The 12,372-nt window shown below is 50.9% G+C and overlaps 1 protein-coding gene across 1 annotated transcript in view; it reads right to left on the reverse strand.

Annotated features, from left to right (window-relative positions):
* Window positions 1-5,203: 5,203 nt before the first annotated feature.
* Window positions 5,204-12,372, reverse strand: part of LOC140204431 (RNA-binding protein Nova-1-like) — a 282,659-nt gene continuing 275,490 nt past the window's right edge. Inside the window, exon 4 of the mRNA XM_072271152.1 lies at window positions 5,204-8,005. Coding sequence (XP_072127253.1) covers window positions 6,998-8,005 — 1,008 coding nt within the window. The 3' untranslated portion in view covers window positions 5,204-6,997. The remainder of the gene's footprint in view (window positions 8,006-12,372) is intronic.

Raw genomic sequence — 12,372 nt, forward strand, 5'->3', positions numbered from 1 at the left:
GGAGAGGGGCAATTATTCAGGGAATCTGTAACCCTGGGAGGACTCAATACTCAAGCAAAGGTAGAGTGTAGTGATATTTTGTGTGTGTGTGTGTGTCTACCCATGTGTGCCTCTTTTTAAAAGAGAATCTATGAGCTTGTCTTTGTATGTGTGTGTGTGAGCGTGTGTGTGTGCGCACGCACATGCGCACGCCTGTGCACGTGTGTTTGTGAACATGTGTGTACGTGTGCACATATGCATTAAGCACATCCAGGAATGTTGTAAATTAGACTGAAAGAGTACAGAGAAAATTAGCAAGGGTGTTGCAGGAATTGGAGGACCTGAGTTATAAGGAAAGATTAAGTGGGTTAGAACTTTATTTGCTAGAACATGATGTGCTGACGTTGGAGAGGGTACAGAGAAGATTCAAGATGTGCTAACATTGGAGAGGGTACAGAGAAGATTCAAGATGTGCTGACGTTGGAGAGGGTACATGATAAAATGGCGGAGCAGACTCGATGGGCCGAATGGCCGGCTTCTGCTCCTTTGTCTTATGGTCTTATGGTCTAACATAGAAGAATGAGGGGAGATTTGATAGAGGTATACAAAATTATGAGGGGTGTAGCTACAGTAAATGCAATCAGGGTCTTTCCAGTGAGGTTGTGGGAGTCTACAACTAGAGGTCATGGTTTAAGGGTGAAAGGTGAGAAGCTTAAGGGGAAACTTCTTCACTCAGAGGGTGGTGAGATTGTGGAATGAGCTCCTGGTGCAAGTGGTGGATGCAATTTAGATTTCAATGTTTATGAGACGTTTGGATAGGTACATGGATGGTAGGGGTATGGAGGGTTATGGTCTGGGTGCAGATCGATGGGACTAGGCAGTTTAATTTGTTTGGCATGGGTTAGATGGGCTGAAGGGCCTATTTCTCTGACCCTATGTGTGCTTTATGTGTATGTGTGTGTGCATATATGGTATTTGCATTTTGTGTGTGTGTGTTCTCAATTTCCTGCCTGTGTCTGGATTTGTATCACATCATTAACCTGAGTGCAAAGTTCTAAGCCCTGACTCCATGGGTAGCAAGTGCCCCCACGCTTAACTTTCCAACCCACCTCATCGCTGGCCATCTCCCAGTGGCTCTAAACTCCCACGACCTTTGTCAACAAATTCCGCTAGCTCCCACCGATGTCAAAAGGCCAAGGACTCCCAGGGAGATGGGCGCTCGGATTTGAGGATGTACCCAGCAACAGCTGAGAACGCGGTTCACTCATTGGATGGGAAAGAGCTGCAGACAGCCAATCAAAGGTCTTAGTCCCAGGGAGAACGCAACGAATCATGGGAGAGGAAAGGGGACTGGGGCGAGGAATCGGGAGACTAGGAATGCTCCAACAGCATCATCACTTACAGGAAGTTGAAGACAGAGGTTTGTTGCAACACCAACAACTCAAAGAAAACTAAGAACTCAACACACCTCCAAACCTGAGTGAATGCAGGCTGTGGGCTCACAGGCAACACACAGTGGCCCTCAACAGAGTCAAAATTTGAATATTCCAGATCACTTCAACTCTCCTCTATCTAAATAAAAAAAATAAGCATGGTATCATTCTCACAATATGCTGGATATGTTGTTCAAATGGCACTTGCATTTTCTGACATCAGACCCAAAAAAATCTCATTTCAAAATGTCGTTTTAAACTCTTTAAGAAGCTGCGTTTATTCTGGCAGCCAAAACTGCGTGTTTTCAGGCTGACTGATGAGGCTTGCTCGTTCTGAGCTTGTTCGTGCAGAGTAGAAGGCAAGTGGGGAGGGTCTGTGGGGCCTGTTTAACAGAGCAGGCTGCAATCTGAAAGGCTGGGGTTTAAACTGATATGGAACAATTCCATGTTCGGGGAGACTGTGCGAAGGACGGAGGCTGGGTTGGAGGTTGCCGACAAGATCTTCTGTGTAGGAGCATGGGGTCAGATTGCAACTGTGCATGTCTAGCCTGTGCACACATGCGTGTGTGTCCCTCTACACATCCAGTCTGTCCCCCACAGATGGGACCCCAATTGTGCTGAATATCTCCTTGCTGAAGTAAGACCTCGCACTGGCGAGTACACAGAGCTTGTGAAGTGCACGATGACCATCCCTAACTTACAATGATTCACTTCACAAGCCTGGCAGTGTGTTGAGGGATCTCATGGGATCCACTCCCGCCAGCCACTAGCCTCCTCCCCTCCCACTTGCCCCACTGCCTTCGCAGTCCAGAGCTGCTTCAGGACCAGGGACAGTTCCGAGCAGGGTAAAGCAGAGAGGAATGCCATCGTCGAGCCATGCAGTTTAGAGACAGGCTGTTCGGCCCATCCTATCGGAACTCACCATCGAGCTCCCATTTACACTGGTTATTCACTATTCCCCTTTTCCATCACCTACCCTGCTGCCTACCCCTGGAGAGACATTAACAAACTGGTTACTAAACAGACCTACTACCCTTTTGACAGTTTGCCCGTCCATGGGAAGCCAAGGATCCCAGAACCTCCCCCTGCCCACGGACAGAGTCTTGTCTTTGGAGACGTGCATCTCTTGGGCCTGTAGCCTAACAAGTCACAGGAACAGGCCCTTCGGTCCATCAAGCCGGTGCTGGATCACTTAAACTGCCTATTCCCATTAAATAGAGTCAGCGAAAAGTCTGGGAATAGTTTCTAGCGACATTCCAAATGATGTACTTAATACCCCAAGCAATTCCTTTGGAATCTGCCCCATTTTCTTGGTGCTCCAAGTACCGTCTATGAGGCACTGGGAATATTCCAGCTTTTGTTTGGATCTGAGATGGGGAAGCAGTGTAGGCGGCAGCTCATATGCTTGTTACGGCAACAGAGAAAGACTTCCCCCACCCCACCGTCCCCCTTGGGCCGGACTGACTGCAGTGTGGAACTCTTCTCAATGTGACAGCTGACTGGCACCCTTCTCACAAATGACACACCTTCCTAACGGGTGTCAATGAAACCCCCCAGCTGCTGCAAGACAGATCCACGGACAGGCTGCAAGCTCCCTCAGAGTAAAGGTGGGGGTGAACGTGGAGGCCTTCCATTACTGTGTGGCACTAGAGAACCACTATAGCGGGTGGGATGGGTTGAGGGATCTCCTTGATGTCTCAGTCTTGATCTTCATTGGTCAAGTCAACACTCCTCTGGTGGAACAACTGAGAGAGGACCATCTTTGACAGGGATCCCAGGAGACGTAGGAGCTGAACAGAAAACCAACACCAAATTTCTCACTCCGCCTATTCTCTCCAAACTGGTGTCAGCCCTATTATTTTGGCCAAGACATGGTGGAAAACTGTTTGAAGGGCCGAATGGCTTCCTCTTGTTTTGCCCTGTGGAAGATACTTTGCCAGGGGTCACGCCTCGCCCACCCTTCCCCAAATGTTTACCTAGGCCTGTCTCCAAATCGCCGAGACCCAATACCCTTTTGGTTTGACGCTGGCCTGCCCGCCCCCTCTCTGGAGATGGTGGTGGGTCGGGAGAAACAGGAGTTACAGGGAACCAGCAGTGAGCCCTCGATGGAAGCCCACAGGAGCTTGGATTCCACAAGCCGCCCACATGGCTGCCTGCTGGACCTGGGTGGTTCATGACATCTGACAAGGGAGACCGAGGCAGTGACTTGGAAACAGGAACAGGAAGCAAGTAGGTGGGAAGTTATTGCTTGTATGAGGTTGGTCTTGTGGGTACATGGTATCCATGGATCATCTTCACTTGTGGGCCCCTGGTCACTATGACTGGGTTTGTTGGTGGAATTCTGGCCTCTACCAGCTCCCTCATTGGTGGATTCTCTAGTCCCCGTGACCAGCCTTATCAGCCGACCTGCACTCCCTACAGGCCAACGTTGTTTGTGAACCACTCGTCTCCTGCCCTCAGTGCCCATCTCTCTCTGTGGAATCCAATTGTTAAATCCTCCGTGGGCCCCCAGACTCTTCCTCACTGCAGCTGCCTCTCTCTTTCTCTCTGTGGACCCTCCCCGCCCCCCCGCCCCCGAGGACTTCAGGTATGAGTATCTAACTAGCTAAGGAGATTCGTGGTCTCAGTGACAGTCTCCTTGTTTTTATTTATCTGAGATACAGCGCATAATAGACCCTTCCGGCCCTTGGAGCTGCCCGGCAATCCCCCAGTTTTGTCCTAACCAAATCACGGCACAATTTACAACGACCAATTAACCTACCAGCTGGTACATCGTTGGACTGTAGGAAACCAGAGCACCCGGAGGAAACCCACGCGGTCACAGGGAGAACGTACAAACTCCTTACAGGCAGCGGTGGGAATTGAACCCGGGTCGCTGGTACTGTAAATCGTTATGCTGACCGCTACACTACCGTACTGCCTTTGTGCCCACCTCCCCCCCTCTGGCCCTCCAATCTCCTTGACAGTCTCTCTTCGGGGAATCCCATTTTCAGTGCCCATGTCCCACTCCTGGCATTTAGCCTGATGTCATGGTTGGGAGCCTCAGGTTTAGACCAAGTGACAACACACACACATATAACACTCGACAGTCGTGCTCACCGTTGGGAAGGCCTATCAAAAACTCAGGGAATGGGGGGTGCAGATCAGAAGTAAATATTGAAGCTCTCTCAGGAATCAGAACAACTGCTTCCTTGCCCCCACACATCTCCCAGGATTCTCCAAGCCAAAACAAAATTGGCTGCTTACCACCCTACAGCCCAGAGGCAGACAATATACCCACATTGCTTCATGTTGGTCCACACAGGGCTTCTCTCAAACTTTCTAAATATTCCAAGTCTTCTCCCCCTGGCACCTTTACCTCTAAAGGCACCTTCGCTGTTTGCCTCTCGCACTCCCTGTTCGAATGGGCTCCACATTCTCACTTCTCCCCAGGAGGGCTAGTTTCTCCTTCGATTGCTTTCGTTTGGTCAGAGGGCTAGGAGGGAGGGGGTGGGTGTCAAACGAAGCAACTCTTTCAAGGAGGGAAGAGGCAGAACGGTATCTAACATGCTCTCGGTGTGTTAAAGGTAGCTGCTTCTTCTTGCAAACGAGAAAATCTGCGGGTGCTGGAAATCCAAGCAACACACACAGAATGCTGGAGGAACTCAGCAGGCCGGGCAGCATCTATGGGGGAGAAAAAAAAGAGTACAATTGACGTTTCGGGCTGAGATCCTTCTGAAGGGTCCTGGCCTGCAACGTCGACTGTTCACTCTTTTCCACAGATGCTGCCCGGCCTGCTGAGTTCCTCCAGCATTTTGTGTGTCCGTGCGTGTGTGTGTGTGTGTGTGTGTGTGTGTGTGTGTGTGTGTGTGTGTGTGTGTGTGTGTGTGTGTTGCCTCTTCTTGCTCTCCTGGAGAGCTGCAGTTTCCTAGCTGCAAGCAAGTCTGTACCAATGGTCGGCATGGGAGTAACGAGAGATGTTCTGGAATTTGGGGGAGATCTGCAATGGTCATTCAGGAAGGCAGGAAGGGGAGGCCCAGAGAGAGGGAGAGAGGTGGGGGGAGGGGGGGAGAGAGAGAGAGAGAGAGAGAGAGAGAGAGAGAGAGAGAGAGAGAGAGTCTGGGGTGATGGCACTGAACTTTAAGCTTGGACAATCACTCCTGTGTTCACATTAGCTGGGGACAGAGGTAGAGCTGCAAACCCTCCAACAACACCTCGGAGTCTCTAGGCTTAGAGATCAAGCTGGAAACCTCTGGGAATGCAAACTCTCGAGTTTATACATCCATTTTTTTTATACATATACGTTTTGATAAAACACGTAGATTGATTAGTGGCAAAATCAGCTGGCGTTCGAACATCTCGAGTGGGTGAAGGCAGATGAATCTGTTCGCTGGGCCGATGGGAAGGGAGGATCAAGCAGCCGGTCGCAGGCAAGTTTGCGAGGGGGGCATTGGAGAGGAGCGTCACGTGGCAAGCCGCAAGTGGGTGGAGGTATCACCCCTCGAGGAGGGAATGGGAATTGTAGAGGGGGTTGGGATGAGGTTTGGATGGAAGGGGGTGGTGTTGATATGTTAGCTCCCAACCCTCTGCACTGTGTGCGAACGAGGACGGCGCTTATTCAAGTCTGGAAACGTGATGAACACGCAGCTCCATGAGGGAGGGAGAGAAAGAGGAGGAGGTGGGGGGGTGGGGGAGGAAGCAGTGAAGAGCGAAGAGACGATGGCACATTGAACAGGAGATTCAGGGCAGGGAATCATCGGAGACGGGAGAATGGAAGGAAAGGGCTAACGGAGAGGAAGGGAGGAGAAGGGGGAAGGAGAGGGAGGGGAGGGAAAAGGGAGAGGAAAGGTGGGGGGGTGGTAGAGAGGAGGAGAGGACTAGGGCATGAGTGAGGTTAGAGCAATGGGAGGGAGAATGAGGGGATAAGGAAGGGAAAAGGGAGTGGGAGGAGGGAAGAACAGGGAGGGTGAGGTAAGAGGGGAGGATAAAGAAGGGAAGGGAAAAGGAGGGAGAGTGAGGAAAGAGGAAGGGGAGATAAGGGAGTGGGAGGGGAAAGGAGAGTTGGAAGAACAAAGGCTAGGAGAAGGACAGTGCGAGAGGGAGAATTAGGGAAGTGGAAGAGGAAAGAAGATGAGGGAGGGTGGGGGCAGGAGACATAGGCAGCGGCCGGGGAGGAGGGGGGGTTTGGAATAAGAGGGAGGAGGCCAGCATTAGGAGGGAGTGGAGGAGGCTGGTGGCTAGTGAGAGGGCGGAGAGTGTAGGGCTGGTGGGGGGTCGGGCTGGAGCAGAGAGCCAGGGAGGTGGGGACGGTGGGGGGAGAGGGGAAGGGTGGGTGAGAAGGGGTGGGGGAAGAGGACGGGGAAATAGGTGAGTGTAGAGGCAACGGCCAGGGAGGAACGGGGAGGGCGGGAGAGGAGGAAACCCAAATCAACTGAAGACATGGTCTCCAATGGAAACGCAGTAAACATTATTTACATATACACAGATCTCTGACGCTTCATATAATATATTAATACAAGACGTTTTAATTAGATCAAGTACTATATAAGCTCCGTTCAGTTTCTGTTTAAAAAAGCGGACACCTGTCTTTCAGCTCCTGCTCCTGGTTACCCAACTTTCTGGAGGTTGGCAGCACGCACTCCTTGCTCGTAGGTGATCCTTTGGCTGATTAAATACTGAGCGGCTTGTGTGGCGGCCGCTGATCCGGTGATGGTGACCTTGCGGTTCCTCGTGCCCGGGATAAACTCGCCCTTTTTGGAGATCTGGATGCGGGCGCCAGTCAACTCCTGGTACTCTACCAGCGTCTTGCCGCCCTTGCCCAAAATGGCGCCCACCAGGTTCTCGGGCACGGCGATCTCCACCACGTCCTTGGAGCCCTCGCTCAGCTTCTCCGCCGCCAGGATGGAGCCGGCGGCCAGCGGTGAGGCGGCGCTGAAGTACCCGTTGCTGGCGGCCGAGGCGGCAGCCAGCGAGCCCAGCGAGAAGGAGCCCACTGAGCCCGCCGGGGCGTTGGTGCCGGCTGAGGCTTCGTTGGCATACGAGGCCAGCAGGTTGGCGGCGGCAGCGGCGGCGGGGTTGGCGCTGGCCGCCACGGCCGCCAGCACGCCGGTGGCCGTGGCCGGGTTGAGGCCCAGCCCCAGGGAGTTGGTATTGTAGCCGTAGCTGGCCAAGGTGTTGAGGGCCGAGCTGATGGCCAGCAGGTCGTTGCCGGTGAAGCCCGACAGCCCGGCGGTGAAGCCGGCCACGCCAGCCAGGTTGGCGTGGCCCAGTAGCCCCGCCGCCGAGGCCGCGGCCGGCAGGACCTCGGCCGAGTTGGCGTAGGGCGAGCCGGTGGGGTTGGAGTTGGCCACCGGGCCCGAGATGTTGGCATAGCTGATGTTGAGGCAGCTGCCGCTCTGCGGGTCCTCCTGGATCTTCTGCACCATCAGCTCCACCGCCTTGCGGTTCTGCTCCGCCTCGCCGCTCACCGTCACCACCCTCTCCTGCAGGTTGATGCCCTCTGGCTTCTGCGACAGCTGTACCCAGGCGCCCGACTGCTCCATCACGGCCTTCACGGTTGCGCCGCCCTTGCCGATGATCAGCCCGGCCGTGCTGTTGGGGACGATCAGCTTCGCCTGCAGGAGGGAAGCACAGAGACAAGCGGACCCGCCGTTAGACACGTCCCCCCCGGAGATTGCACCCGCACGGGACACGGGCTTGGCCATATTGGCAAATAACCACCCCTACTGCCGTCACGCTGTCTCAACCCGTCCTATCGCAGACATTCCCTTTGTCCTACACTTCCCCACTTTCATTCTGGTCAAAGTCAAGTTTAATGTTATGCGCATAAGTAGCTGTATGCACAACTGCAGTGAAAAACTTACTTGCAGTTGCAATGCATGCATATTGCATCATTTCTGTAGCATTCAGAAGGAAACCAAAAATTAAACATCTAATTATGCACAATTTCTACAGATAAGAATATAATTAGAATGAAAAAGAACAAAATTTCCATTTTGCTGTAATGTATTCAAAGTAATTACACTTAGAGACACATATAGACATCCCCCACACTGTGCTCACGGTGCTTAAATCATTTCGGAGACCCAATCCCCCTACATTCTCCTGACCAGATGTTTGGTCACTTATCCAGATGTTGACAGAATATTACAAACGAGTGTGATGGAGACTGCAGATGCTGGAATCTGGAGTAACAAACAATCTACTGGGGGGCATCAGTAGGTCGAGCAGTATCCGTCAGGGGAGAGGAACCGACGACCTTTCAGGTTGTTACCCTGCATCAGGTCCGAGGGTGCAGAGGGGAGGTGGCCGGCGTGGAGAGGAGAAGGGAAGGGTGAGGCAGAGGACAGTGTGTGACCGAGGAGGTGAAGGATGATTTTGTGTCTGTCTATATCTCTTCTCCCCTCCCTGCCTCTGTCACCCAAGTCCACCCCTCACCCTCCACAGCGAGGCAAATTCTGCCCATCATCCCTCACCTCTCCTTGGTCCACCAGTCACCTACCAACCCCTGCCACACCTCTTCCCCCCTCTATACCAGCTCCACTTTCAGACCTGATGTAAGGTTTGGACCCAAAACGTTCACAGTTCCTTCCCACCCCCTACCACTCGACTCACCAAGTTTCCCCCAGCAAATTTGGCCCACCATGTCTGTGCTGACCAAGGTGGCAATCTAACTCATCCCATCTGCCATTGTCAGCACCCAGCTCATGCTCTTTTCTCCATCATCAGAGGTCCTTATTGCTCAGGACATGCTCTCTGCCATCAGGAAGATGGCACAGGAGCCTCAGGACTCGCACCACCAGGTTCAGGAACAGTTACTATCCCTCAACCATCAGGCTCTTGAACCAAAGGTGAGAACTGCACTCATTCCATTTCTGGTGTTCCCACAACTGATGGTCTCACTTTAAGGATTCTTTCTCTTGTTATTTCATGCTCTCGTTATCTATTGCTATTTATTTCTACTTGCATTTGCATAGTTTGCTGTCTTCTGCACTCTGGTTGATCTTTCATTGGTCCTGTTTACAGTTACTATTCTATAGATTTGCTGAGTATGCCCGCAGGGAAATGAATCTCAGGGTTGTATGTGGTGACGTATATGTACTCTGACAATAAAATTTACTTTGAACTTTTGCCTGCACAGGTTTTGAATCCCTCTCAGAACCTAGTTCAGAATCAGAATCAGGTTTATGACCGCGGACATCTGACGCTAACCGTGTGGTTTTGTGGCGGCAGTAGAGTTGCTGTCGTTCCTCTCCGCGCCTCGTGGCGCATCCGGTGGTAACCTTACCGTTTCTTTAGCATTTCGTCTGTCTGTTTTTTTCTTTTACGAGCTGCTAGCTCGGCACTCAACCCAACAAGGATGGAAAGCATGCAAGGGAGCCGGCCGGACTCGAACCTGGGCCACTCACTGATGCCACTACCCCACCGGCCGACTTGCAGTACAGTGCAAGACTTTCAAATTGTTAAAAGATACAAAATGATCAAACAGTGTAAAAGATAAATGATGAGGTCTTTTGCACTATTTATCTTGTATCTTACAGTGATTTTGACTCATGGAGTACAGTAAAGAAAGGCCATTTGGCCCATCCAGTCCATTGCAACCATCAACTACCCATTTACAATAATCCTGAATGTTTAGGTTCAGAAAGAATTCTCTTCTCTGACACCATTATTTCCAGTGTGAAACTCCTGGAGAGCCTTTCCGGGTTGGAAAGATCTCCAATTCACAGAGCAGCTAGTGGGAACGGGGAAGAATTCTGCAGGATTATTATGGAGCCTGGGAATTACCAAGTGCTGCCACTCGGGGGAGCACCAACTCTAGGCATCTCCATAGGGAAATGGTCTCTCCGCTCCCAGAATTACTAATTAAACCGGGAATGCCCCTGGAAAACAAGGCTGGCGAGAACTGGATTGTCAGTAAAGTGCGGAGCCGGTGGAGGAGCTAGATATGTCAGTAGAGGTGAAAGTTTTGATTCACACCAGGAGATGTTATCTGTCCAAACTGTTCACTCTATGGATGCACAGTGGTGTGTACCCTGACTGGTTCCATCACAGACTCGATGGGCCGAATAGCCTACTTCTGCTCCTTTGTCTTGTGACAGCCTGGGATGGAAACACCAATGCCCTGGAAAAGCCAACAATGCCCTGGATACAGCCCAGAACATCACAGGCAAAGCTCTTCGCACCAGTGAGCACATCAACAAGAAGCACTGCCACAAGCAAGCAGCACCCGTCCTCACGGACCCCCACGATCCAACACATGCTCTCTACTCGTTGCTGGCTTCAGGAAGAAGGTACAAGACGCACACCACCAGGTTCAGGAACAGTTACTACCCCTCAACCACCAGGCTCCTGAACCAGAGGGGATAACATCGGTTGACCCATCATTGAAATGTTCCCACAACCAACAGACTCTGTAGGACCATAAGACATAGGAGCAGAATTAGGTCATCTGGCCCATCGAGTCTGCTCCGCCATCCAATCATGGCTGATCCTTTTTTTGTCTCCTCCCCAACCCCAGTTCCCAGCCTTTTCCCCGTAACCGTTGATGCCTCAATTTCAAGGACTCTTCATCTCACGTTCTCAATATTTATTTATTTTTTACTATGACTGCTTTCTTTTTGTATTGGCACAGTTCGTTGTCTTCTGCTGTCTGGTTGATCGCCCAGGTTGGTGCAGTCTTTCGCTGATCCTATTATGGTTATTATTCTATTATGGATTTATTGAGTATGCCCGCAAGAAAATGAATCTCAGGGCTGTATATGATGACATATATGTACTTCGATAAAAAAAATTTACTTAGAACCTTGAAATCTATAGTCTCACACCGGATCTCCGGAGCAGAAGGCCCTGAAATCCTTGGCTTTACGTGTTTCAGTGGCCGGGGTGAGGTCGAAGGCGCTCGGGAGGCTGTATCGGAGAGGCTGGTTGGAAGCTTGGCGTTTTCAGACGGACGGACTCAGTGTCGGCTGTGGTCGGCTGCTTCCAAGGCATCGGCAAGTTGACGGTGCCTGGAGGTTTATGGCAGGGAGTTTCTCCCTTTTGCTGCCTGCTATCGGGGACTCGGGAGTCGATCGACTCGGGGACTTTGAGACTATTTTTACCGTGCCCCTGGTTTGTTCTTCATCAAATTATGCTATTGCTTTGCACTGCTGTAACTATATGTTATAATTATGTGGTTCTGTCAGTGTTAGTCTTTTGTTTGTCCTGTTTTCTGTGATATCACTCTGGAGAAACGTTGTATCATTTCTTAATGCATGTATGCATTTCTAAATGACAATAAAAGAGGACTGAGTGTTCTCATAATCTAATTATGCACAAAAGCAATGAGAAACTCACTCACGATGGCATCAGAGGAAAACCATAAATTATGCAAAATTATATCAAATAAACACAGTTAGAACAAAATGCAAAATCCACTGCGGTGCAACGTGATCAAAGTGGTCACAGTGCTGCTGCCTCGGAGGTGGTGGTCAGAATCCGAATCAGGTTTAATATCACCAGCATAGGTCGTGAAATTCGTTAACTTTGTGGCAGCAGTACAATGCAATGCATGATAATAGAAAAAAATAAATGAATAAATTACAGTAAGCATAAACTAGTTAAATTTAAACAGTGCAAAAAATATTTAAAAAGTGAGGCAGCGTTCATGGGTTCATTGTCCATTCAGAAATCGGGTGACAGAGGGGAAGAAGCTGGTTTTGAACTGCCGAGTGTTCAGGCTCCTGTACCTTCTCCCTGATGGTACAGGACATGCCCTGGGTGATGGGGATCCTAAATAGTGGACGCTGCCTTCTTGAGGTACTGCTCCTTGAAGATGTCCGTAAGACCTTAAGACCATCAGACGTAGGAAGAGAATTAGGCCGTCTGGCCCATCGAGTCTGCTCCGCCATTCAATCACGGTTGATTCTCCTCCTCAACCCCAGTTCCGGGCCTTCTCCCCATAACCTTTGATGCCGTGTCAATCAAAAACCTACCAACC

Source organism: Mobula birostris, chromosome 10 (assembly GCF_030028105.1).
Source record: "Mobula birostris isolate sMobBir1 chromosome 10, sMobBir1.hap1, whole genome shotgun sequence".
In the NCBI taxonomy this organism is placed as follows: Eukaryota; Metazoa; Chordata; class Chondrichthyes; order Myliobatiformes; family Myliobatidae; genus Mobula; species Mobula birostris.